Here is a 26,521-nt window from a genome sequence, read left to right as displayed (position 1 = left end):
GTTACTCTCGCTGTCTAGTTTAACGCTCAAAATGCTGGTGGAAAGAAGGAAGATGTACATGAAGTGAGGATTCCTGAGTTTTTGCAATGGTCAGACTATCCATTTATTGCCACACATTCCACAACTCGGAGTTGCTATGAAGGTACAATTATTTCCCAATTATTTATAGTTGAAATTATACTTTCCTCAATAATCAATAGGTGATTGCTGTCAAGCTAGTTGACTGTCAGCAAATGTGTTAGCTAGCTAGCTAGCTCTAGCTATCTACCCAGATAGATGTAGCTAGCTAGCTGTGTTAAATGATCTGAGCTCAATCATCTCTAGCTCTTGGCATAGATGCTTGGCATCGCTAGCTAATGCAGTTAACGTTATTGCCAGCTACTGTACTGTCAGTATGTACAGTGCCTAAAGAAAGTATCACATCACTTGTCCTTTTTACACATTTTATGTTACAGCCTGAATTTTAAATGTATTAAATTGAAATTTGTGTCACTGGCCAACACACAAAACCCAATAATGTCGAAGTGGAATTATGATTTTAGATTATTTTTAATCAAAAATTAAAAGCTGTCTTAAGTCAGTAAGTATTCAACCTATTTGTTATGGTAAGCATAAATAAGTTAAGGAGTGAAAATAGGTTAAACAAGTCACATAATAAGTTGCATGAACTCACTCTGTGTGCAATAATAGTGTTTAGCATGGTTTTTGAATGACTACCTCATCTCTGTACCCCACACATACAATTATCTGTAAAAGGTCCCTAGGTCGAGCAGTGAATTTCAAACACAGATTCAACCACAAAGACCAGGGAAGTTTTCCAAAGCCTCGCAAAGTAGGGCACCTATTCCTTTGAGTATGTTGAAGTTATTATTTGCACTTTAGATGGTGTATTAATACACCCAGTCACTACAAATATACAGGCGTCCTTCCTAACTCAGTTGCCGGCTCAGGGATTTCACAATGAGCCCAATGGTGAATTTAAAACAGAGTTTAATGGCTGTGATAGGAGAAAACTGAGGATGTATTAACAACATTGTAGTTACTCCAGAATACTAACCTAAATGACAGAGTGAAAAGAAGGAAGCCTGTACAAAATACAAATATTCCAAAACATGCATCCTGTTGCAATAAGGCAAAAATGTGGCAAATACATATACTTTATGTCCTGAATACAGAGTGTTATGTTTGTGGCAAATCCAACACATCACTGAGTACCACATGGTGACTGCATCATGTTATGGGTATGCTTGTCATCGGCAAGGACTAGGGAGTTTTTTGGGATAAAAAAAAGTAGAGTAGAGCTAAGCACAGGCAAAATCCCAGATGAAAACTTGGTTCAATCTCCTTTCTAACAGACACTGGGAGACAAATGCACCTTTCAGCAGGACAATAACCTAAACACAAGGCCAGATATTGCTTACCATGACGACATTTACTTACCATGATGACATTGAATGTTTCTGAGTGTCCTAGTTACAGTTTTTATTTATATGTACTTGAAAATCTATGACAAACATGAAAATAGTTCTCTAGCAATGATCAACAACCAATTTAACAGAGATTAAAGAATTTTGAAAAGAATAATGGTCAAGTGTTGCACAATCCAGATGTGGAAAGCTCTTAGAGACTTACCCAGAAAGACTCACAGCTGTAATCACTGCCAAAGGTGTTTCTATAAAGTATTGACTCAGAGGTGTGAATACTTATGTTAATGAGATATTTCTGTATTACATTTGCAAAAACGTGTACATTTTTTTTTCACTTTGTCATTAATGGGTATTGTGTGAGGATGGGTGAGATTTAAAAATATATATTTTATTCATTTTGAATTCAAGTTGCAACACAACAAAATGTGGAATAAGTCAAGGGGTATGAATACTTTCAGAAGGCACTGTAGCTAGCTAAGTTACAATGATGCCGAAATAAGGTTAGCTAGCTACTATTAGCTAGATTTTATTTTCTAACTGTAAGAGCTAGCTAGATTACACTATCTACTCATCCAGGAAATTCTCATTAACCAGCTTTAATTTGCAATATCAGTACTATTGAAGATTGCCCCCAAGACCAAGGGTAGCTTGATGTTTTGCATCTGTACCTACTGCTAATTGTAGTCAGCTTTGTAAAAGCACAGCAGATTGATTGAAATCTTTCCTTGCTTGTGACGGATATTTGTGATTTGAATGGATATTTATAGCATAGTTCAAATCCTCCCCCCTAGGAAGCACGCTTCCTGTCAATGAATGATTCTATTTTTTTAATGTATGTTACCGTTGTCTGTAGGCTGTTTGGTTGCACATCTGTAGAAATCATGAAGTTCATTCATTGGGCATAATTTTGATTTGATTTATTAGGATCCCCATTAGCTGACGCCAATGGCGACAGCTAGTCTTACTGGGGTCCGACACATGCTGAAAATAATTACAGACAAAAGACTTCACAATTTACATACATTTAAAAACATTAACGTGTGTGTGTGTGTGTGTGTGTGTGTGTGTGTGTGTGTGTGTGTGTGTGTGTGTGTGTGTGTGTGTGTGTGTGTGTGTGTGCGCATCTATCAAATTATGTTTAGCCAAGTTTATAGCGGGAGTTATAATGTTCAAAGACAATCATCGCATTGTTGCCCACCTAATGCCATTTTGTAATTGTTGTACTATCTCTCTTCAATCAATATGTATTAGTAAAGATTATTGAACGAGTACTGTATTTCATTTCATCATAATACAATCTCAAACTGAGAGACAACTGAGGCATTTTGCTGATATGAATGAATGATTATTGGTAGAACTAGATCAGCAGGGGACTCAATGCAGATACAGGTCAATGTACACAAGCTTGTTTACCAGGAGAAACTGCATCTTCAAGAGAAACACCCCGGCAACACATCCATTAAAAAATAAGTTAATACAGACTCCCATTTAGACTAACAACTTGAGAGCAGAAAATGCAAAGGTATTACAACAGTAGTAACAATCGTAATATAGCAATTGACCTGTTGCCTGAGTAACTACACTAATGTATACAAAAGTATGTGGACACCCCTTCAAATTAGTGGATTCTGTTATTTCAGCCACACCCATTGCTGACAGGTGTATAAAATCAAGCACACAGCCATGCAATCTCCATAGACAAATATTGGCAGTAGAATGGCCTTACTGAAGAGCTCTGTAACTTTCAACTTGGCACTGACATAGGATGTCACCAAGCTACTGCATACAACGACATTCTAGACGATTCTGTGCTTCCAACTTTGTGGCAACAGTTTGAGAAGGCCCTTTCCTGTTTCAGCATGACAATGCTCCCGTGCACAAAGCGAAGTCCATAGAGAAATGGTTTGTTGAAATCGGTGTGGAAGAACTTGACTGGCTTGCACAAAGCCCTGACCTCAACCCCATCGAACACCTTTGGGATGAATTGGAACGCCGACTGCGAGCCAGGCCTAATCGCCCAACATCAGTGCCTGACCTCACTAATGCTCTTGTGGCTGAATGGAGGCAAGTCCCCGCAGCAATATTCCAACATCTAGTGGAAAGCCTTCCCAGAAGAGTGGAGGCTGTTATAGCAGCAAATGGGGACGAACTCCATATTCATGCCCATGATTTTGGAATGAGAGTAGGTGTCCACTTTTGGTCATATTCCTTATTTTATTTAAATTTTATTTATTTTTACTACCGCACAGTACAGTCGTGGCCAAAAGTTTTGAGAATTACACAAATATTAATTTTCACAAAGTTTGCTGCTTCAGTGTCTTTAGATATTTTTGTCAGATGTTACTATGGAATACTGTCGTGTAATTACAAGATTACATTTACATTTCATAAGTGTCAAAAGCCTTTGTTGACAATTACATGAAGTTGATGCAAAGAGTCAATATTTGCAGTGTTGACCCTTCTTATTCAAGACCTCTGCAATCCGTCCCTGGCATGCTGTCAATTAACTTCTGGGCCACATCCTGACTGATGGCAGCCCATTCTTGCATAATCAATGCTTGGAGTTTGTCAGAATTTGTGGGTTTTTGTTTGTCCACCTGCGTCTTGAGGATTGACCACAAGTTCTCAATGGGATTAAGGTCTGGGGAGTTTCCTGGCCATGGACCCAAAATATCGATGTTTTGTTCCCCGAGCCACTTAGTTATCACTTTTGCCTTATGGCAAGGTGCTCCATCATGCTGGAAAAGGCATTGTTCGTCACCAAACTGTTCCTGGATGGTTGGGAGAAGTTGCTCTCGGAGGATGTGTTGGTACCATTCATGGTTGTGTTCTTAGGCAAAATTGTGAGTGAGCCCACTCCCTTTGCTGAGAAGCAACCCCACACATGAATGGTCTCGATGCTTTACTGTTGGCATGACACAGGACTGATGGTAGCGCTCACCTTGTCTTCTCCGGACAAGCTTTTTTCCGGATGCCCCAAACAATCGGAAAGGGGATTCATCAGAGAAAATGACTTTACACAAGTCCTCAGCAGTCCAATCCCTGTACCTTTTGCAGAATATCAGTCTGTCCCTGATGTTTTTCCTGGAGAGAAGTGGCTTCTTTGCTGCCCTTCTTGACACCAGGCCATCCTCCAAAAGTCTTTGCCTCACTGTGCGTGCAGATGCACTCACACCTGCCTGCTGCCATTCCTGAGCAAGCTCTGTACTGGTGGTGCCCCGATCCCGCAGCTGAATCAACTTTAGGAGACGGTCCGGGCGCTTGCTAGACTTGGGCGCCCTGAAGCCTTCTTCACAACAATTGAACCGCTCTCCTTGAAGTTGTTGATAATCCGATAAATGGTTGCTTTAGGTGCAATCTTAGTGGCAGCATTATCCTTGCATGTGAAGCCCTTTTTGTGCAAAGCAATGATGACGGCACATGTTTCCTTGTAGGTAACCATAATTGACAGAGGAAGAACAATGATTCCAAGCACCACCCTCCTTTTGAAGCTTCCAGTCTGTTATTCAAACTCAATCAGCATGACAGAGTGATCTCCAGCCTTGTCCTTGTCAACACTCACACCTGTGTTAACGAGAGAATCACTGACATGATGTCAGCTGGTCCTTTTGTGGCAGGGCTGAAATGCAGTGGAAATGTTTTGGGGGTATTCAGTTCATTTGCATGGCAAAGAGGGACTTTGCAAATATTTGCAATTCGTCTGATCACTCTTCATAACATTCTGAAGTATATGCAGATTGCCATCATACAAACTGAGGCAGCAGACTTTGAAAATGAACATTTGTGTCATTCTCAAAACTTTTGGCCACGACTGTACTATTGTTCATGTAACAGAGACCATTATAATATGCAATGGCCATTTGATAGAGCCTAGTTCGGAAACATTGATAGAGATAGGAGCTGAACTGAAATTGAGTATGTGGAATTATCTTCCCATGATAACACAGGGGAATGCATTCTCTAGTGTTATATTTCCAGGGAACAGATATGAAGTTATAATTTGCAGCCACTCATCAAGGTTAGTTTATCTGATACATGAATCATATCTCCGCTACATGCCGTTGCTTTCTCACAAACTTTCCCCTCCAGACAAAGTATCCAATTTAGAGAAAGAACGATAGGATGTGCTAGATGTTGGTCTATTAGGGCTGGTCTGCATGCGGTCCCTGGGCATGTCTATTCTATTGTGCCATTCTCAACTTATGCTTTTCATTTCCTCAGCCATAACAACGTGATGCCCCCAGTTTCTCATGTGGCTGCATAATAGTATAATAGTCGGTGTTTCCATGACCACTCTATTTTTAGGAGATGTTATCAGACTTGCAATAACCTGTGCAATACATTGCAGAACCTAGCCAATCCGTTTGTAGGTATCACTGTGAAAATGACTATAGGCTGTGTGGTGTTGCACAGATAGGTCTCAGCTCAAGGAGAAGAGGGGGAGACCCCTTCGCACATCTGTGGAGCTCTGCAGTCTGAAAACTGCTGTCTGTGTTTTGTGCTCTCCAGGCGGGGGCCTCGTCCATGTGGACTTCATGCTGTGGTCTGCTGAATGAAGTCATGGGCACAGGGGCAGTGAGAGGCCAGCAGCCCGGGTTCGGAGCCAGTGCTGGACCCTTCCGGTTTGCCCCCAGCGCAGGATACTCCACATACCCGCCCACAACCTCAGGGAGCCCCAGCCTTGTATGTAAGGCCTGTGGCCATGCATTCTCTGTCTTCAGGAGGAAGGTAGGTGTTTGGTTTGGGGACTATTGGGGTAGCTAGTAGACTGACTGTGAATGTCCTATATGATTGTAGGCCAGTCCCAGATGGTTAGAGGGTGTTTGATGGGCTTTGGGGTGATGGTTAGGGGTTGTTTGATAGGCTTGGGGTGATCAAGAAGGAACCTGATAGGGTTTTTGATCCAAGGAATAGTTTATAGTTGGTATGGACTGAGAGACTATTACATTTAATACACCAATATTATTTGATATTTTATTTGAGTAGGCTTTTGAGTAGCCCCCATGTTTATTTTGCCACTCATTCTCAAACAGACACACTTTACTCCAGTACATGTTGTAAAGTGAGGGCCAGTATTGATTAGTTACGTCCTAATACATAAACTGTCCTTGCAGAGAGCGAAGATAAGAGACGCCAAAAGCAGCCAGTTACGTCATGAGACTGCATTTACTACAGGCCTAGGGCACATCAGTTGTAAATGCTACTCTCCACCACCATAGGTATTTTGTGAAAACCACGTTTTAATTAAGTGGGCTAAAAATAGACAACGACTTAGGCTATGTATTTAGTGTAGATTTACAGTGCATTCGGAAAGTATTCAGAACCCTTGACTTTTTCCACATTTTGTTACGTTACAGCCTTATTCTAAAATTGATTAAATTGTTTTTCCCCCCTCATCATTCTACATGCACTACCCCATAATAACAATGCAAAAAACGTTTTCAATTTTTTTTTGCACAGATCTGGGGAAGGGTACCAAAACATTTCTTCAGTATTGAAGGTCCCCAAGAGCACAGTGGCCTCTATCATTCTTAAATGCAAGAAATTTGGAACCACCAAGATTCTTCCTAGAGCTGGCCGCCCGGCCAAACTCAGCAATCGGGGGAGAAGGGCCTTGGTCAGGGAGGTGACCAAGAACCCTATGGTCACTCTGACAGAGCTCCAGAGTTCCTTTCTGGAGATGGGAGAACCTTCCAGAAGGACAACCATCTCTGCAGCACTCCACCAATCAGGCCTTTATGGTAGAGTGGCCAGACGGAAACCACTCCTCAGTAAAAGGCACATGACAGCCTGCTTGAAGTTTGCCAAAAGGCACCTAAAGACTGATGAAACCAAGATTGAACTCTTTGGGCTAAATGCCATGTGTCACTTGAGGAAACCTGGCACAGGGAATGGGAGACTAGTCAGGATCGAGGGAAAGATGAATGGAGCAAAGTACATAGGGATCCTTGATGATAACCTGTTCCAGAGTGCTCAGGACCTCAGACTGGGGTGAAGGTTCACCTTCCAACAGGACAACGACCCTAAGCACACAGCCAATACAACACAGGAGTGGCTTTGGGACAAGTCTCTGAATGTCCTTGAGTGGCCCAGCCAGAGCCCGGACTTGAACCCGATCTAACATCTCTGGAGAGACCTGAAATTAGCTGTGCAGCGATGCTCCCCATCCAACCTGTCAGAGCTTGAGAGGATCTGAAGAGAAGAATGGGAGAAACTCCCTAAATACAGCTGTGCCAAACTTGTAGCGTCATACCCAAGAAGACTCGCGGCTGTAATTTATTTTCAATACATTTGCAAAAATGTCTAAAAACCTGTTTTTGCATTGTCATCATGGGGTATTGTGTGTAGATTGATGATGTTAGCAATTGATGTTACTTTTCAATAACACAGACCCCAAAGCAAATCAGGGGGAGGAAAATAGGTTTATTCAAATAGGACAAGTCATGCGGGGAGGGAGATGTTCATTCTCCCCTGTCCTCAGTCATTTTCTCCTGTGATTCTCTCTTCAGAACAAAGGGACAGGATGTAGTTTTATAACCTAGCCTGTGGTTGACCAATTAGAATTCCTTGCAATAAAACTGGGCCAATGGCCAAATAACAAGTATCCTATTTCAGGTTCAATGTATAAACAATTTGGACCAATGAGAACTTGCCATGTAGCTATGTGTCCCGGACTGAAATTCCTCCCATGTCTCTGACCCATTGATCATTAATCCCCTATTACAGAAAAACCACTATTTCCATGGATCGTTAGTACTCTATTGACTTTTATTCCTCTTGACCTTTAGTACTCTATTGACCGCTCGTCCTCTGCATTGTGTATTTATCTTGGAAATATTCTTACAATAAGGAAAAAAAGATTTAAATCCATTTTAGAATTGGGCCGTAAAGTAAAAAAATGTGGAAAACGTAAATGTCTCTGAATACTTTTGGAATGCACTGTAGATCAGTCTGGGGTTTAGTTGATGATACACCCTAATGCTATGGTTTTATAAAGTTTGTTAGAACAAAATATAAAATTAAAAAGTAAGAATTGGCAGGTAAGCAGTGTGCCACTGTGCCTCATCAAATTTCTAGCCAGAATTGAATTAAATGTGTGGTGGTCCCCTCCCACTGGTGAGACACACCTGTCTGTTATTGTTTTGACAGAGGGAGAGATCCTCTCCATATTGCAGGGTTGAATTCCATTACTTGTCTGGTTTGGTCCCTCTGATGTTTGGTCCCTCTGAGTCACCATGCCAATACAGCGTCTAATCCCGAGGCTTGTTATTACTGTTTGATGTTTGTGACATGAAAGAAATGAACTGCCTGCCTCCCGTCCGACTGTCTAGAGAGGGAGTGGAACAGATGCACAAGACTGAAAAATGCAGTAACAGTATCAAGACATTGATATTCTGCTTCCTCATGCCTTGTTTGAGCTCCAATACCCCACATTCCTCTCATCTGTCCACCACAGCCTGTGAAGGTTCTATTGAAGATTAAACATGAGTGTAGCTTTGTTAAGAACAAACGACCGTTCAAGGTACTGTATATAGAGCCAGATGAGGGAGGTGATTGCTTATCTGAGATTTAATCATTTTGAATCTTCCTTTCGCACTAATGTTTTAATGGAGATGCATTCTAAATGCTGAATATTTGGCAGGCTTTGCAGATCCTATTAAGGCACAGTGTGCCCTGGAGCCTACATTACTGTCAATGTCACTTCTCCTGTATCTTCTCTTGCTTAATGCCTACACTGTCTCTATCGCTCTCTCCCCCAGTATATCTGCTGCGACTGTAAGAAGAGCTTCTGCACGCTGTGCTCCATGCTTCAGGAGAACTTGCGTATATGTGCCACATGTCACCTGCTGAAGGGGACAGCCTTCCAGAGACCACAGCTGATGCGGCTGAGGGTCAGAGACCTGCGGCAGTACCTGCTGCTACGCAACGTCCCCACAGACACATGCAGGGAGAAGGAGGACCTGGTGGAACTGGTGCTGTGTCACCAGGGGACCGAAAGGGAGGGCGACCCCGACATGGCTAGCTTCAACTCCCGCTCCCTCTCCACCCCGCCCCCTTCCGCCACACGGTCCGCCTCCGAGTTGTCTACGCTCTCCGTCTCTCAGGGGGAAGCGCTCAGCAGGAGCGACAGCTCAGGGACTACCAACCAGGTACACATACTTCTTCTACACCCTCCCCAACTACCAACCAGGTACAGTACACGTCATGCAGGTAGAGAGTGTGTAAAAGGTATTGGGTCTGCTCTGGAAGTGACTGAGGCAAAGACAGTACAGTATGAAGATAGGCAGAAACTGCTTCTCCAATAGAAATCCTGATCACACTTGTAGGCGATGTCATGGCGACGTCCGCTTTCAAAGCTTATGCACAGAAACACGTAATCGGGTCTAACGGTCATCTCACGCCGAACTGCGCATGTGCAGGCCGGTAAATCAAAGGCATTCCTTCAATATAAAGTAGTTTTTTGACAAAAATGAGAACGGGTCAGTTTGACACTTTCAAGAGGTTTGAGTAATAAGATGTTAAACTACTTAAGACATTGGCTCGAATTGAATTGTGCCTTTAGATTTCGAGAAAATTAACAACTAAGGAAGATCTTTTCACTTTTCTCATTGACTTCTCAAACTCTGTGACTGAGGTATACATTTCAGGGTTGTGATTCTTATGGATTAATCCGGAATGTCTGGTACTCAGACTAGCAAAGAGCAGGTGAACACTGATTTAATTTTGGAGCAGGTGAACACTGATTTAATTTTGGATTGGAGATGCTTAATATGAGTCTGGAAGGAGAGTTTACAGTCTAGCCAGACACCTAGGTATTTATAGTTGTCCACATAAGTCAGAACCGTCCAGAGTAGTGATGCTAGTCGGGCGGGCGGGTGCGGGCAGCGATCGGTTGAAGAGTGTGCATTTCGTTTTACTAGCATTGGAGGCCACGGAACCAGTGATGTATGGCAATGAAGCTCGTTTGGAGGTTTGTTAACAAAGTGTCCAAAGAAGGGCCAGATGTATACAGAATGGTGTCGTCTGCGTAGAGGTGGATCAAAGAATCACCCGCAGCAAGAGCGACATCATTGATGTATACAGAGAAGAGTCGGCCAGAGAATTGAACCCTGTGTCACCCTCATAGAGACTGCCAGAGGTCCGGACTCTATCTGAGAAGTAGTTAGTGAACCAGGCGAGGCAGTCATTAGAGAAACCAAGGCTGTTGAGTCTGCCGATAAGAATGTGGTGATTGACAGAGTCAAAAGCCTTGGCCAGGTCGATGAAGACGGCTGCACAGTACTGTCTTTTATCGATGGTGGTTATGATATCATTTAGGACCTTGGAAACCGGATTGCATAGCGGAGAAGGTACGGTGGGATTCGAAATGGTCGGTGATCTGTTTGTTCACTTGGCTTTCGAAGACTTTAGAAAGGCAGGGCAGGATGGTAATAGGTCTGTAACAGTTTGGGCCTAGAGTGTTTCCCCCTTTGTAGAGATCAGGCATCCTGTTGGACTCCTCCTCCCCCCCATAGAGAGATGAGGCCTCCTCTTGGACTCCCCCCCCACACCCATAGAGAGATGAGGCCTCCTGTTGGACTCTCCTCTAGCCTCCTCTCTCAAAGATGTAGGAAGTAGCCTTGTCCTGTTTTTCTATTCCTGTAAACAAAAAGCTCAGCTGGTGCAGACAGCAGTAGAAGCTTTACTATGAATGGAAGGTAAACATAGTAGTCCCCAAGGTATCTATGGACTAAGCAGCGGGTGACTAATCCTAATCCCTGCCTGGACTGTACAGTAAGTATTTATAGTTCTCTGTGGAGGTTTCCGTTTGAGTCATGTGTTTTGTGTTTGTTTTGGCTGTACAGGATATAGGAGATGCCACGTCTCTCTCCATCCTGAACCTGGAACCCAGTGAACACACACCAGAGGTAAATAATAAACATCACCCAGTAGGCTCTACCTCTCACAGCATCTGGAGTTTATTCAGAGGGGTGCAACTTTCTCTCCAATGCAGTATGTGTCATGTACAGTTGAAGTCGGCAGTTTACATACACTTAGGTTGGTGCCATTAAAACTCGTTTTTCAACCACTCCCCACATTTTTTTGTTAATAAACTATAGTTTTGGCAAGTTGGTTCGGACATCTACTTTGTGCATGACACAAGTAATTTTTCCAACAATTGTTTACAGACAGATTATTTCACTTATAATTCATTGTATCACAACTCCAGTGGATCATAAGTTGACTGTGCCTTTAAACAGCTTGGAAAATTCCAGAATATGATGCCATGGCTTTAGAAGCTTCTGATAGGCTAATTGACATAATTTAAGTCAATTGGAGGTGTACCTGTGGATTTATATCAAGGCCTACCTTCAAACTCAGTGCCTCTTTGCTTGACATCATGGGAAAATCAAAAGAAATCAGCCAAGACCTCAGAAAAGAAATTGTAGACCTCCATAAGTCTGGTTCATCCTTGGGAGCAATTTCCAAACGCCTCAAGTTACGAAGTTCATCTGTACAAACAATAGTACGCAAGTATAAACACCATGGGACCACGTAGCCGTCATACCGCTCAGGAAGGAGACACGTTCTGTCTCCTAGAGATGAGCATACTGTAGTGAAACAGGCAAGGAGCAGGTCTCGAACCCTCGACCTTCTAGCCCGTAGTCCAGCGTGCTATCGACTGTGCCCCAAAAGCATGCTCGAGCGGCAGAGTCGATATCCGCGCTTATCAACCCAGGGTCGTTACACTACTCCCTCCTTTCAAAGAGCGCGTCCTCGTGCTAGCTTGCGACTCTACGTCTTACAGGAACGTGCTCACCGGCCAAGCACACGCACTGTTGTGGATGCAAGGTCCGATCCCACTTCTGACACCAATGTAATGAAACAGGCAGGGAGCAGGTCTCGAACCCTCGAACCCTTCTAGCCAAAAGTCCAGCGCGCTATCGACTGTGCCCCAAAAGCATTCTCGAGCGGCAGAGTCGATGTCCGTGCATATAAACCCAGGGTCATTACAGTACTTTCGTGCGAAAAGTGCAAATCAATCCCAGAACAACAGCAACGGACCTTGTGAAGATGCTGGAGGAAACAGGTACAAAAGTATCTATAGCCACAGTAAAATGAGTCCTATAGCGACAGAACCTGAATGGCCGCTTAGCAAGGAAGAAGCCACTGCTTCAAAACCGCCATAAAAAAAGCCAGACTATGCTTTGCAACTGCACATGGGGACAAAGATCGTACTTTTTGGAGAAATGTCCTCTGGTCTGATTAAACAAAAATACAACTGTTTGGCCATAATGAAAATTGTTATGTTTGGAGGAAAAAGGGGGAGGCTTGCAAGCCGAAGAATACCATCCCAACTGTGAAGCACGGTGGGGGCAGCATCATGTTGTGGGGGTGCTTTGCTGCAGGAGGGACTGGTGCACTTCACAAAATAGATGGCATCATGAGGGAGGAAAATGATGTGGATATATTGAGGCAACATCTCAAGACATCAGTCAGGAAGTTAAAGCTTGGTCGCAAATGGGTCTTCCAAATGGACAATGACCCCAAGCATACTTCCAAAGTTGTGGCAAAATGGCTTAAGGACAACAAAGTCAAGGTATTGGAGTGGCCATCACAAAGCCCTGACCTCAATCCTGTAGAACGTTTGTGGGCAGAACTGAAAAAGCGTGTGCGAGCAAGGAGGCCTTACACCAGCTCTGTCAGGAGGAATGGGCCGATATTCACCCAATTTATGGTGGGAAGCTTGTGGAAGGCTACAAGAAACGTTTGACCCAAGTTAAACAATTTAAAGGCAATGCCACCAAATACTAATTGAGTGTATGTAAACTTCTGACCCACTGGGGAATGTGATGAAATGAATAAGATCTGAAATAATTCATTCTCTCTGCTATTATTCTGACATTTCACATTCTTAAAATAAAGTGGTAATCCTAACTGACCTAAGACAGGGAATTATTACTTGGATTAAATGTCAGGAATTGTGGAAAAACTGAGTTTAAATGTATTTGGCTAAGGTGTATGCAAACTTCTGACTTCAACTGTATGTAATGGCTAATGGCTCCCCTCTCTCCTCCTGCAGGTGATCCCTCAGACGTGGCAGCGAGCGCGTGCCTCTCTCTCAGACATCTCTTGCCTGAGGGACATCGAGGGCCTGTCCGTCAGACAACTGAAGGAGATCCTGGCCAGGAATTTTGTCAACTATTCAGGCTGCTGCGAGAAGTGGGAGCTGGTAGAGCGCGTCAGCCGCTTGTACAGAGAGACAGAGAAGAACAGGAAGTCATGTGAGTAGCAGTGAGCCTGGTCCCAGATCTGTTTAAGCTGTCCCGTCAACTCGTATGGTCATTACCGCGCCGTGTTTGCCGATTGAAATTGTTCTTACTTTCCTCTAGTGGAAAACGTGAACACAGCTATAACTTCAGGTAAGAAATCACTGCTCTGTCTGTCTTTTGTGATGGTACATGATGATATGTAAAGTTTGGAACAGGAATGGAAAGTACAGCTACTTGACATGTAACCCTTCATTCTCTGTCTCGTCAGTGATATTCTAGCTCAGGACGTACAGTATGTTCATTACTGTAGCTGCCTTTAATATTGTACCTTCAGAGTTCCTGTATACCATCAATGCTTTCTACCAGGGGTTGATTCTGAGGTGATTTCTGTAGTGTTTTAAAAAAATCAGAATCAGTATTTAATGACAGTTGCTTTACTCCTTCCTTTCAAGTGGTGGCCTTGCCCCTTCCTCCCATCTGCATTGGAGGGATTGGAGGTAAGGTATCTGAAAAAGGCAAGTGTTCCCCTGGTCACTCCTACTGTTGACCTGGTCACTCTTACCATCTCATGGCCCGGCCCCTCAGCATGCATGTAACACAGGCATCCATCCTCATATACAGCCCTTAGTGATGCATGCAGGAGTTTCACCTTACTTACTACGTCTGGTTCTACCACCACCACCACCACTACTACTGCTGCACATCAATCATGGTGTTTTTGTATCTCATCCATACCAAGGGTGCATTCTGAGCATGTCTAGCTATTGGACGCCATTGTTGCCCCTTTCCATTGGTGTATAAGAACCGGTCACCCAAGTGAAATCCTTAGGTGTATTACCTCTTGGAAAGCCCAAGATGGTATTTAATAACTTCACACACATACAGTGGGTTCAGAAAGTATTAGGGCCCTATGATTTCCACAATGCGGATGGAATTGCGGAATTTGCTAATAAAAATGGAATCAAATGTAAAATGTGAAATATTTCAGAATTGTCCATAATTTGCCTGAAAAGTATTTTAAAAAATAAAATAAAGTAGACCTAATTATTGTAGTAACCTAAATTATTTAATAATTGTAAAATTACAGGTGATTAGGCCAGGAGAAATAATTCCGTTTTCGATTAGGGTGTTTTGGGGGGGGGGGGGGTCGGTCGTGCGTGGGACCCTTACGTCACCTCACAACTTGGCTGTCACTTTGAGAAACATTTCGAAGAGGCCAAGTCGTCAAGAAAACTGAAAGATTTGACCCTAACCCCTAAATTCAGAGCAGAGCAATGCCCAAAGGACTATTATGAGTCAGGTGATAAGCTATTTTGAAAATTAGGTCAACATGCTATTGATTGGACCCGTTAAAATATGTGTGACGACCACTTAAAGTGTAAAGCTCATATGAAGAACAAGGAAAAGCACCGTGTTAGCCAGAGCATGCCTCTTCAAACGACCATTACTTGTGCAAGCGCATCAGCAGATTCAAGACGAGAATTTATTCAGGACTTTGTGGCTGTGTGCGCCGAATCTGACATCCCCTTACACCGTACCCAAACTGGACGTGCGCGTGAAATCGTGCGCAAATTGATTTTCCCAGCACACCAAACGCGATCACGACACGCAGGTTGAAATATTAAAACAAACTCTGACCCAATTATATTAATTTGGGGACAGGTCGAAAAGCATTAAACATTTATGGCAATTTAGTTAGCTAGCTTGCTGTTGCTAGCTAATTTGCCCTGGGATATAAATGTTGAGTTGTTATTTTACGTGAAATGCACAAGGTCCTCTACTCCGACAATTAATCGACACATAAAACGGTCAACCAAATCGTTTCCAGTCATCTCTCCTCCTTCCAGGCTTTTTCTTCTTTGGACTTGATATGGCGATTGGCATCTAAACTTTCATAGTATTACCACGACCGACCGACCTCAGTTCATCTTTTAATCACCCACTTGGGTATAACCAATGAGGAGATGGCACATGGGTATATGCTTCTATAAACCAACGAGGAGATGGGAGAGGCAGGACTTGCACCGTGTTCAGCGTCACAAATAGAACTGACTTCTATTTTAGCACTTGGCAACCCAGACGCGCGTTGGCTTGCACGAGCAGTGTGGGTGCAATGATTGCATAACATGTAAACTCAGCAAAAAAAGAAACGTCCTCTCACTGTCAATTGCGTTTATTTTCCGCAAACTTAACATGTGTAAATATTTGTATGAACATAACAAGATTCATCAACTGATACATAAACTGAACAAGTTCCACAGACATGTGACTAACAGAAATGGACTAATGTGTCCCTGAACAAAGGGGGGTCAAAATCAAAAGTAACAGTCAATATCTGGTGTGGCCACCAGCTGCGTTAAGTACTGCTGTGCATCTACTCATGGACTGCACCAGATTTGCCAGTTCTTGCTGTGAGATGTTACCCCACTCTTCCACCAAGGCACCTGTAAGTTCCCGGACATTTCTGGGGGGAATGGCCCTAGCCCTCACCCTCCGATCCAACAGGTCCCAGATGTGCTCAATGGGATTGAGATCCGGGCTCTTTGCTGGCCATGGCAGAACACTGACATTCCTGTCTTGCAGGAAATCACGCACAGAACGAGCAGTATTGCTGGTGGCATTGTCATGCTGGAGGGTCATGTCAAGATGAGCATGCAGGAAGGGTACCACATGAGGGAGGAGGATGTCTTCCCTGTAACGCACAGCATTGAGATTGCCTGCAATGACAACAATCTCAGTCCGATGATGCTGTGACACACCGCCCCAGACCATAATGGACCCTCCACCTCCAAATCGATCCCGCTCCAGAGTACAGGCCTCGGTGTAACACTCGTTCCTTCGATGATAAACGCGAATCCGACCATCACCCATTGGTGAGACAAAACCGCGACTCGTCAGAGAAGAGCACTTTTTGCCAATCCTGTCTGGTCCAGTGACGGTGGGTTTGTGCCCATAGGCGACGTTGTTGCTGGTGATATCTGGTGAGGACTTGCCTTACGACAGGCCTACAAGCCCTCAGTCCAGCCTCTCTCAGCCTATTGCGGACAGTCTGAGCACTGGTGGAGGGATTGTGCATTCCTGATGTAACTCGGGCAGTTGTTGCCATCCTGTACCTTTCTTTAAACATTTTATTTCACCTTTATTTAACCAGGTAGGCCAGTTGAGAACAAGTTCTCATTTACAACTGCGACCTGGCCAAGATAAAGCAAAGCAGTGCGACAAAAAACAACAACACAGAGTTACACATGGGTAAACAAAAGTACAGTCAATGACACAATAGAAAAATCTATATACAGTGTGTGCAAAATGGAGTAAGGAGGTAAGGCAATAAATAGGCCATAGTAGCAAAGTAATTACAAATAAGCCAATTAACACTGGAGTGATAGATGTGCAGATGATGATGTGCAAGTAAAAATACTGGTATGCAAAAGAGCAAAAAAGTAAATAAAAACAATATGGCGATGAGGTAGGTAGTTGGATGGGCTATTTACGGATGGGCTATGTACAGCTGCAGTGATCAGTAAGCTGCTCAGATAACTGATGCTTAAAGTTAGTGAGGGAGATAGAAGTCTCCAACTTCAGCCATTTTTGCAATTCGTTCCAGTCATTGGCAGCAGAGAACTGGAAGGAAAGGCGGCCAAAGGAAGTGTTGGCTTTGGGGATGACCAGTGAGATATACCTGCTGGAGCGTGTGCTACGGGTGGGTGTTGTTATGGTGACCAGTGAGCTGAGATAAGATGGAGCTTTATCTAGCAAAGACTTATAGATGACCTGGAGCCAGTGGGTCTGGTGACGAATATGTAGCAAGGGCCAGCCGACGAGAGCATACAGGTCGCAGTGGTCGGTGGTATATGGGGCTTTGGTGAGAAAACGGATGGCACTGTGATAGACTGCATCCAGTTTGCTGAGTAGAGTGTTAGATGTTATTTTGTAAATGACATCGCCGAAGTCAAGGATCGGTAGGATAGTCAGTGTTACGAGGGTATGTTTGGCAGCGTGAGTGAAGGAGGCTTTGTTGCGAAATAGGAAGCCAGTTCTAGATTTAATTTTGGATTGGAGATGCTTAATATGAGTCTAGAAGGAGAGTTTACAGTCTAGCCAGACACCTAGGTATTTATAGTTGTCCACATATTCTAAGTCAGAACCGTCCAGAGTAGTGATGCTAGTCGGGCGGGCGGGTGTGAGCAGCGATCGGTTGAAGAGCATGCATTTCGTTTAAGAGCAGTTGGAGGCCACAGAAGGAGTGTTGTATGGCATTGCTCGTATGGAGGTTTGTTAACACAGTGTCCAAAGAAGGGCCAGATGTATACAGAAGAGGAGCGTAGAGGTGGATCAAGGAATCACCCGCAGCAAGCGCGACATCATTGATATATACAGAGAAAAGAGTTGGCCCAAGAATTGAACCCTGTGGTACCCCCATAGAGACTGCCAGAGGTCCGGACAACAGGCCCTCCAATTTGACATGCTGAACTCTATCTGAGAAGTAGTTGGTGAGCCAGGCGAGGCAGTCATTAGAGAAACCAAGGCTGTTTAGTCTGCCGATAAGAATACGGTGATTGACAGAGTCGAAAGCCTTGGCCAGGTTGATGAAGACGGCTGCACAGTACTGTCTTTTATCGATGGTGGTTATGATATTGTTTAGTACCTTGAGCGTGGCTGAGGTGCACCAGTGACCAGCTCGGAAACCGGATTGCACAGCGGAGAAGGTGTGGTGGGATTCGAAATGGTCAGTGATCTGTTTGTTAACTTGGCTTTCGAAGACTTTAGAAAGGCAGGGCAGGATGGATATAGGTCTATAACAGTTTGGGTCTAGAGTGTCACCCCCTTTGAAGAGGGGGATGACCGCGGCAGCGTTCCAATCTTTAGGGATCTCTGACGATACGAAAGAGAGGTTGAACAGGCTGGTAATAGGGGTGGCAACAATGGCTGCAGATAATTTTAGAGAGAGAGGGTCCAGATTGTCTAGCCCGGCTGATTTGTACGGGTCCAGGTTTTGCAGCTCTTTCAGAACATCTGCTATCTGGATTTGGGTGAAGGAGAAGCTGGGGAGGCTTGGGCAAGTAGCTGCGGGGAGTGCGGAGCTGTTGGCCGGGGTAGAGAAATGCTTATTGAAATTCTCGATTATTGTGGATTTATCGGTGGTGACAGTGTTTCCTAGCCTCAGTGCAGTGGGCAGCTGGGAGAAGGTGCTCTTATTCTCCATGGACTTTACTGTCCCTGTACTTTTTGGAGTTAGAGCTACAGGATGCAAATTTCTGTTTGAAAAAGCTAGCCTTTGCTTTCCTAACTGACTGTGTGTATTGGTTCCTGACTTCCCTGAAAAGTTTCATATCGCGGGGACTATTCGATGCTAGTGCAGTACGCCACAGGATGTTTTTGTGCTGGTCGAGGGCAGTCAGGTCTGGAGTGAACCAAGGGCTATATCTGTTCTTAGTTCTATGTTTTTTGAAAGGGTCATGCTTATTTAAGATGGTGAGGAAATTACTTTTCAAGAACAACCAGGTATCCTCTACTGACGGGATGAGGTCAATATCCTTCCACGATACCCGGGCCAGGTCGATTAGAAAGGCCTGCTTGCAGAAGTGTTTTAGGGAGCGTTTGACAGTGATGAGGGGTGGTCGTTTAACCGCGGACCCATTACGGATGCAGGCAATGAGGCAGTGATCGCTGAGATCCTGATTGAAAACAGCAGAGTTGTATTTGGAGGGCAAGTTGGTCAGGATAATATCTATGAGGGTGCCCATGTTTATGGATTTAGGGTTGATCCTGGTGGGTTCCTTGATGATTTGTGTGAGATTGAGGGCATCTAGCTTAGATTGTAGGACGGCCGGGGTGTTAAGCATATCTCAGTTTAGGTCACCTAACAGAACGAACTCTGAAGATAGATGGGGGCAATCAATTCACATATGTCCCGCAGGTGTGATGTTCGGATGTACCGATCCTGTGAAGGTGTTGTTACACGTGGTCTGCCACTGCGAGGACGATCAGCTGTCCGTCCTGTCTCCCTGTAGCTCTGTTTTTGGCGTCTCACATTACGGACATTGCAATTTATTGCCCTGGCCACATCTGCAGTCCTCATGCCTCCTTGCAGCATGCCTAAGGCACGTTCACGCAGATGAGCAGGGACCCTGAGCATTTTTCTTTTGGTGTTTTTCAGAGTCAGTAGAAAGGCCTCTTTAGTGTCCTAAGTTTTCATAACTGTGACCTTAATTGCTTACTGTCTGTAAGCTGTTAGTGTCTTAATGACCATTCCACAGGTGCATGTTCATTAATTGTTTATGGTTCATTGAACATGAATGGGAAACAGTGTTTAAACCCTTTACAATGAAGATCTGTGAAGTTATTTTGATTTTTATGAATTATCTTTGAAAGACAGGGTCCTGAAAAGGGGACAGTTCTTTCTTTGCTAAGTTTGTATAAATGTATTTTGCTACGCGAGCTGTGTGGTCAGCATGTTAGAAAAGCTAAGAAAGCTACGGCCCTTTCTAGTGAAGCATTGCAAACAGGGAGGACCGTTGTCCGAAAATGAGAGCAGCCTCTGTCAAACTCACCTGCCCGTGTGTTCGACCAACATATGACTGCCGTTCTACAGAAGATCCGTGGCAAGAAGTTTGCGGTGGTTGTTGACGAGACAACAGATGCAAGGGATTGCAGCGTTCTAAACATCGTCATTGGTGAGTTAACTTAACAGCCTATTAATATACCGTTGTAATAGGCGACATTTACATTTTGCAATGTGAATTGTCCGCATGCAAATTGTGATATTCCAAACGACGAGCTATCGTGTTGAAATATAGTGATGCATAATGTTAGCAGCTGTCTGCCTCTCCATCTAGCTAACTATCGCTGTATCTATATTGTGTTTACACTTGGAATTTAAATAAGACTTTTATTTTGTCACAATATTATTTTAGGTTAAATCAAAGTTTTTCCTTATCTTTAATTGCAGGTGTTGAAAACCAGTACTTTCTGGTGGATGTCATTTTCATGGACAAATCCAACTACCCAACGTTTTCCCAAGCTGTACTAGACTACCTCCACAGCAACCATCTGAATGATGCCTGGGCAGTGGTCACAGATACAAGGAGGTTCTGAAAGGAGTGATGCCCAACAGTGTCCATATAACCTGTCTCTGCCATGTCATCAATCTGGTGGGTGAGACCTGGCAGCACTACAAATACCTCTCTGAAGTTGCATCACTTGTGACATGGATGAGATCTGTCTTCTTCGAGAAGCCTGCCAGAAAGAGAAGATGGGTGAGCTTCCTCATTATGAAGGAGTTTGTGCAGGACAAGGCTCCTCTTGAAGCAGTGAGCTCCAGATGGAATAGCTGGTTTGAGGCAGTGAAGTACCATGCAGAGCATGTTCATCTGTACAGAGATTTATTATTTTTTAGATCATGGGACTTAACATGTTGCGTTTATATTTTTGCTAAGTGTATTTTGAAGCAGATTCAAAACTGTAACTAGTTCACTCAGGAACATTTAATGTCGTCTTGGTAAGCAACTCCAGTGTATATTTGGCCTTGTGTTTTTGGGTATTGTTCTGCTGAAAGGTGCATTTGTCTCCATGTCTGCTGGGAAGCAGACTGAACCAGGTTTTCCTTTAGGATTTTGCCTGTGCTTAGCTCTATTCTGTTTCTGTTTATGCTAAAAAAACAACAACTCCTTAGTCCTTGCCGATGATACCCATAACATGATGCAGTCACCACCATGCTTCAAAATATGAAAAGTGGTACTCAGTGATGTGTTGTGTTGGATTTGCCCCAAACATAACTCTTTGTATTCAGTTTATTTGTTTATTTGTTTGCTACATTTTTGGCAGTTTTACTTTAGTGCCTTATTGCAACAGGATGCATGTTTTGTTATATTTGTATTTTGTACAGGCTTCCTTCTTTTCACTCTGTCATTTAGGTTAGTATTCTGGAGTAACTACAATGTTGTTGATACATCTTGAGTTTTCTCCTATCACAGCCATTAAACTCTGTAACTGTTTTAAAGTCACCATTGGCCTCATGGTGAAATCTCTGAGCGGTTTCCTTCCTCTGTAGTAACTGAGTTAGGAAGGACGCCTGTATCTTTGTAGTGACTGGGTGTATTGATACACCATTCAAAGTGCAATTAATAACTTCACCATGCTCAAAGGGATATTCCATGTCTGTTTTTTTTTTTTACCTATCTAAGATAAGGCACCCTAGATAAGAGAGAGAGGAGATATTGTGATCTCTCTTCAAGGCAGTGTCACTCTCTTCTACCTCTTCGGGGCATGACATCATCATTGCTCTCCTCCACTCTGATATGTATGTCATGTTGTTCTTTTTCTTTTTTCTGATTCCTCCCCTCTGTCTTCCTCCAGATGGGGAGAAGGCCCAGCTGACCAACCTGGATGACAGCCTGTGTAGGATCTGCATGGACGCTGCGATTGACTGCGTCCTTCTGGAGTGTGGTCACATGGTCACCTGCACCAAGTGTGGTAAGCGGATGAGCGAGTGTCCCATCTGCAGGCAGTACGTTGTGAGAGCTGTGCACGTCTTCAAGTCCTAATGTCTCAACCCATCACCACCGTCTCAGAACATCTTCAACAAAACATTCATCTCCAGAGAAACGGAGATCTGTTGTTCCGTCACAGTCCATACAGGGAGACTGCCTCCATGCTCTCAACCACCAGTACTTCTTGTTGTGGGTGTTCTGTTATCATCTCCTGAAACGCTTACATTTTTTGCACACTTAAACGTGAATATTAAAAATGCAGTGTTCTCTTTTTACCTTGTATTATTTAGTCAGACTAATCAGTGTTTGAAGGAAAAAAAGGGCAGCAGTCTACCTTCGTATTAATCCATTCCATTACTAAACACATCCTTGACTTGTTCCTATCAAGAATGTGAGCTATTCAATCACATGTGCATTGTTGTCTAACATGACATATCACTTTCGAATCTGCCTGCTATGAACTGTAGCATTTGCTGCAAATAACTGCATATCTTAGTAATTCTGAAGAAAATACTGTACTGTGCAACGGGATGGGGGATGAGCAAATTAGAGGTCTATTTGGATTTTAATTCAAAACAGCAATATCCAATGTCATTTGCTCTTTTGTCATGTCTTAGCACTGAGTGTTAAGATGGAAAAGAAAAACAGGTGCTAAATACATTCAAATGTTTTTCCAACTTAAACATTTTAGATTTTCTTTCATTAATATTTTCCATTTTCTTTTGAAAGTGGAAGGAATAGTTTGTTTTTAATTGATAAATGATTGTAGTTAACACAGAGCTAACTAATCGAAGAGAGCTGCAACTTAACTGACACTGGAATATAAAGTGTGTCATATATATATATATAATATTAGTACCATTGTAGAATAATAGGGAAGACATCAACACTACGAAATAACACATATGGAATCATGTAACCAAAAAAGTATTTAACAAATCAATATATTTTATGTGATATTCTTCAAAGTAGCCACTCTTTGCCTTGCACACTCTTGGAACCTTTTTTACTATTTTCTACATTTGTAGAATAATAGTGAAGACATCAAATATATCAAATAACACATACCAAGATTGTGCAAAGGTTGGCTGTTTTGAAGAATCTCAAATATATTTTGATTTAACACTTTTTTGGTTACTACATGATTCCATATGTGTTATTTCATAGTTTTGATGTCTTCACTTATTCTACAATGTAGAAAATAGTAAAAATAAAGAAACCCTTGAATGAGTAGGTGTCCAAACTGAGAGTGCGAGTGAGAGAGAGGTGACTTGCTGTACATTTGCATATGTTTCATGTCACTATGAGATGTTCATATCTATTTTTTTCCATTTGATTTGAACGTGTAATATTGAATTATTTAAGATGTCCCTCAGATTAGGCTAGTTTATAATTAAAGAGTTGTTTCACTGTCAGGTGGATTGAAATGTGTTGTTACTGCATTGGTTTGCTTGAGCTGTGTTCCCAAATGAGAAGCAGAGTATAAAGACATGCACAGTTGCGTCTGAAATGGCACCCTATTCCTGATCAAGTGCACTACTTTCGACAAGAACCTATGGGGCTTTTGTCAAAAGTAGTGCACTATATAGGCCAGGGAATAGGGTGCCATTTCTTACATAGGGTTAGAGATGTTATTTGCATACTGATCTGTTTGTTTTCTACCCTTTTAAAATACTAAGCACTGTACTGTATCACACAAAGTCAACGTTGCTGCTATTTCAGAAAATGTCACATGCAAGCATATAGAGTAGCTGAGCAGGTTGCACTTCACTTTGGAAGGGTATGCTAAACAGTGTGTAAGGTCTGGTCTTTGGGAATGTTAAACTTTTTATTTTGGTAATTAAAGATTTTTATTAAAATACATTACTGTTTACTTGTCTAGTATGCTGTGATGCCCAGACCACTTGTTCTTGGCACCCCTTTGAAAAACTAAATTGACATAATTTGATTCATGGGGAAATGCTTTAGGAAAATGAAAGAAATCCTGTAGGGCAGTGGTTCCCAAACATTTTATAGTCCTGTACCCCTTCAAACATTCAACCTCCAGCTGCGGTACGCTCAGCACAATCTCAAATGTTGTTTTTGCCATCATTGTAAGCCTGCCACACACACACACTATACGATACATTTATTAAACATAAGAAAGAGTGTGAGTTTGTCTCTTCTCCCTAGCCGGGTTGTGACAAAGAGCTCTTATAGGACCAGGGTACAAAATATAATAATAATCAATTTTGCTCTTTACTTTGCCATCTTACAACCTTATTTGTTCATCAAAACTTGTGAATAACTCACCACAGGTAAATGAGAAGGGTGTGCTTGAAAGGATGCACATAACTCTGGGCTGTATTGGAGAGTGTGTCTTTTTCCACACAGTCTGTGCCTGTATTTAGTTTTCATGCTAGTGAGGGCCGAGAATCCACTCTCACATAGGTACGTGGTTGCAAAGGGCATCAGTGTCTTAACAGTGTGATTTGCCAAGGCAGGATACTCTGAGCGCAGCCCAATCCAGAAATCTGGCAGTGGCTTCTGATTAAATTCAATTTTCAGAGAACCGCTTGTTGCAATTTCGATGAGGCTATCTTGTTCAGATATAAGTGAACTGGAGGTAGGGCATGAAACAGATAACGAATCCAGTTGTTTGGGTCATCCGTTTCAGGAAAGTACCTGCGTAATTGCGCACCCAACTCACTCAGGTGCTTCGCTACATCACATTTGACATTGTCCGTAAGCTTGAGTTCATTTGTACACAAAAAAATCATACAATGATGGAAAGACCTGTGTGTTGTCCTTTAAGCTCGTCTCTCAATTCAAAAAAACGTGTCAGTACTTTGCTCCTTGATAAGCAGTGCACTTCTTTCTGTATGTTGTAAAAGCATTACATGGTCGCTGCCCATATCATTACATAGTGCAGAAAATACACGAGAGTTCAGGGGCCTTGCTTTAACAAATTTAACCATTTTCACTGTAGTGTCCAAAACATCTTTCAAGCTGTCAGGCATTCCCTTGGCAGTGAGAGCCTCTTGGTGGATGTTGCAGTGTACCCAAGTGGTGTCAGGAGCAACTGCTTGCACACGCGTTACCACTCCACTATGTCTCCCTGTAATGGCTTTTGCGCCATCAGTACAGACACCAACACATCTTGACCACCAAAGTCCATTTGATGTCACAAAGCTGTCCAGTACTTAAAAAATATCCTCTCCTGTTGTCCTGGTTTCCAGTGGTTTGCAGAAGAGGCGTCTTCCTTAATTGACCCCCTATAAATGTAACGGACATATACCAGGAGCTGTGCCAGGCCCGCCACGTCTGTTGACTCATCCAGCTGTAACGCACAGAATTCACTGGCTTGTATGTGAAGCAGTGATTGTTTCAAAACATCTCCTGCCATGTCACTGATGCGTCCTGAAACAGTATTGTTTGATGAAGTCATTGTCTGTATAGTTTTTTGGGCCTTTTCCCCCAGCATTGTCCCAGCCATATCCGCGAAAGCAGGAAGAATTAAGTAATCCACAATCGTATGGGGCTTGCCTGTCCTAGCCACTCAGTAGTTCACCATATAAGTCACTTCTTGCCCCTTCTTATTAATGGTATCTGTTGGTTTTATACATGTCTTACTACTCGAAAGTCATCTTAATTCTTGCTCAAATTGGCATGTTTTGTTTCTAAATGTCTGCGCAAGAGTGAAGGTTTCATTGAGTTGTGAGATATGTGCAAAAGTACTATAACACAGTGGCTGAGGAAAGGCCCTACTCCCTATACAAGTGAACCCCAAATCAATGTAGTTCTCATCATCTTTGAGCCTCTTCGATGGTCCAACATCCCTGTCTGTTGTTCGGTGCTTTCTCGGGTAAGGGGTCAGTAGCTCTTCGGCTGCATCAGATTCACAACTGTCAGTGTCCATGCTAGCTGGGCTAACAACAAATGTAGAATTACTGATGCTAGCATTGGATGTGCTCGTGGATGCAGAACAACTTGTGTCGTTGACAGGTGCGGTGTAGTGCTGCTGGTAGTAGCAGTACTACTAGTAGAGCTGGTATGTGTCTCTATGGATGAGGGCCTTACTTTTTTTAACCATTTATAAATTTTTCGAGCAAACTGAATGAACAGCAGCTACATTTGGCTACATATGGACCGTTAGTGGAATTCCCGCGATAGAGTAACGGTTAATGTGATTGGATGTTAATTATTCGACTAGGCTGCCTGTATTTGACATTGTGTTGTTATTTCGCTGAACACTAGATGGTTTAATTTTATTTTTGGCAGTGAAACGAGGCTACTCAGTTGAGGAAAAAAAACTCACCCAAATGTATAGCCCCGTTGGAATATATAAATGGACTGTTTGAAAATGTGAAGA

At 43.0% G+C, this 26,521-nt stretch overlaps 1 protein-coding gene across 2 annotated transcripts; it reads left to right on the top strand.

The window, feature by feature from the left end:
• Positions 1-23: 23 nt before the first annotated feature.
• Positions 24-24,033, top strand: LOC106585504 (E3 ubiquitin-protein ligase RNF34). Of its 2 annotated transcripts, XM_014171782.2 has the most exons (8): positions 24-142; positions 5,937-6,155; positions 9,188-9,577; positions 11,273-11,335; positions 13,492-13,693; positions 13,802-13,831; positions 14,134-14,178; positions 22,037-24,033. In XM_014171782.2, exons 1-8 carry the CDS (start codon positions 137-139, stop codon positions 22,222-22,224), a joined length of 1,143 nt encoding a protein of 380 aa, XP_014027257.1. In that variant the 5' UTR covers positions 24-136; the 3' UTR covers positions 22,225-24,033. The 2 variants fall into 2 exon arrangements, with proteins under 2 accessions (XP_014027257.1, XP_014027259.1); XM_014171784.2 differs by lacking the exons at positions 13,802-13,831; positions 14,134-14,178.
• The last annotated feature ends 2,488 nt before the right edge of the window (positions 24,034-26,521 follow it).

This window comes from Salmo salar, chromosome 24 (assembly GCF_965601325.2).
Source record: "Salmo salar chromosome 24, fSalSal1, whole genome shotgun sequence".
In the NCBI taxonomy this organism is placed as follows: Eukaryota; Metazoa; Chordata; class Actinopteri; order Salmoniformes; family Salmonidae; genus Salmo; species Salmo salar.
The sequence above is the reverse complement of the archived record's forward strand: the minus strand, read 5'-3'. Positions and strand labels throughout refer to the sequence as shown.

Coding starts and splice junctions, on each gene's coding strand:
- LOC106585504 (XM_014171782.2), top strand. Junction 11,336..13,491: donor CCAGTGAACACACACCAGAG/GTAAATAATAAA, acceptor CTCCTCCTGCAG/GTGATCCCTCAGACGTGGCA. Junction 14,179..22,036: donor CTGCATTGGAGGGATTGGAG/GTAAGGTATCTG, acceptor GTCTTCCTCCAG/ATGGGGAGAAGGCCCAGCTG.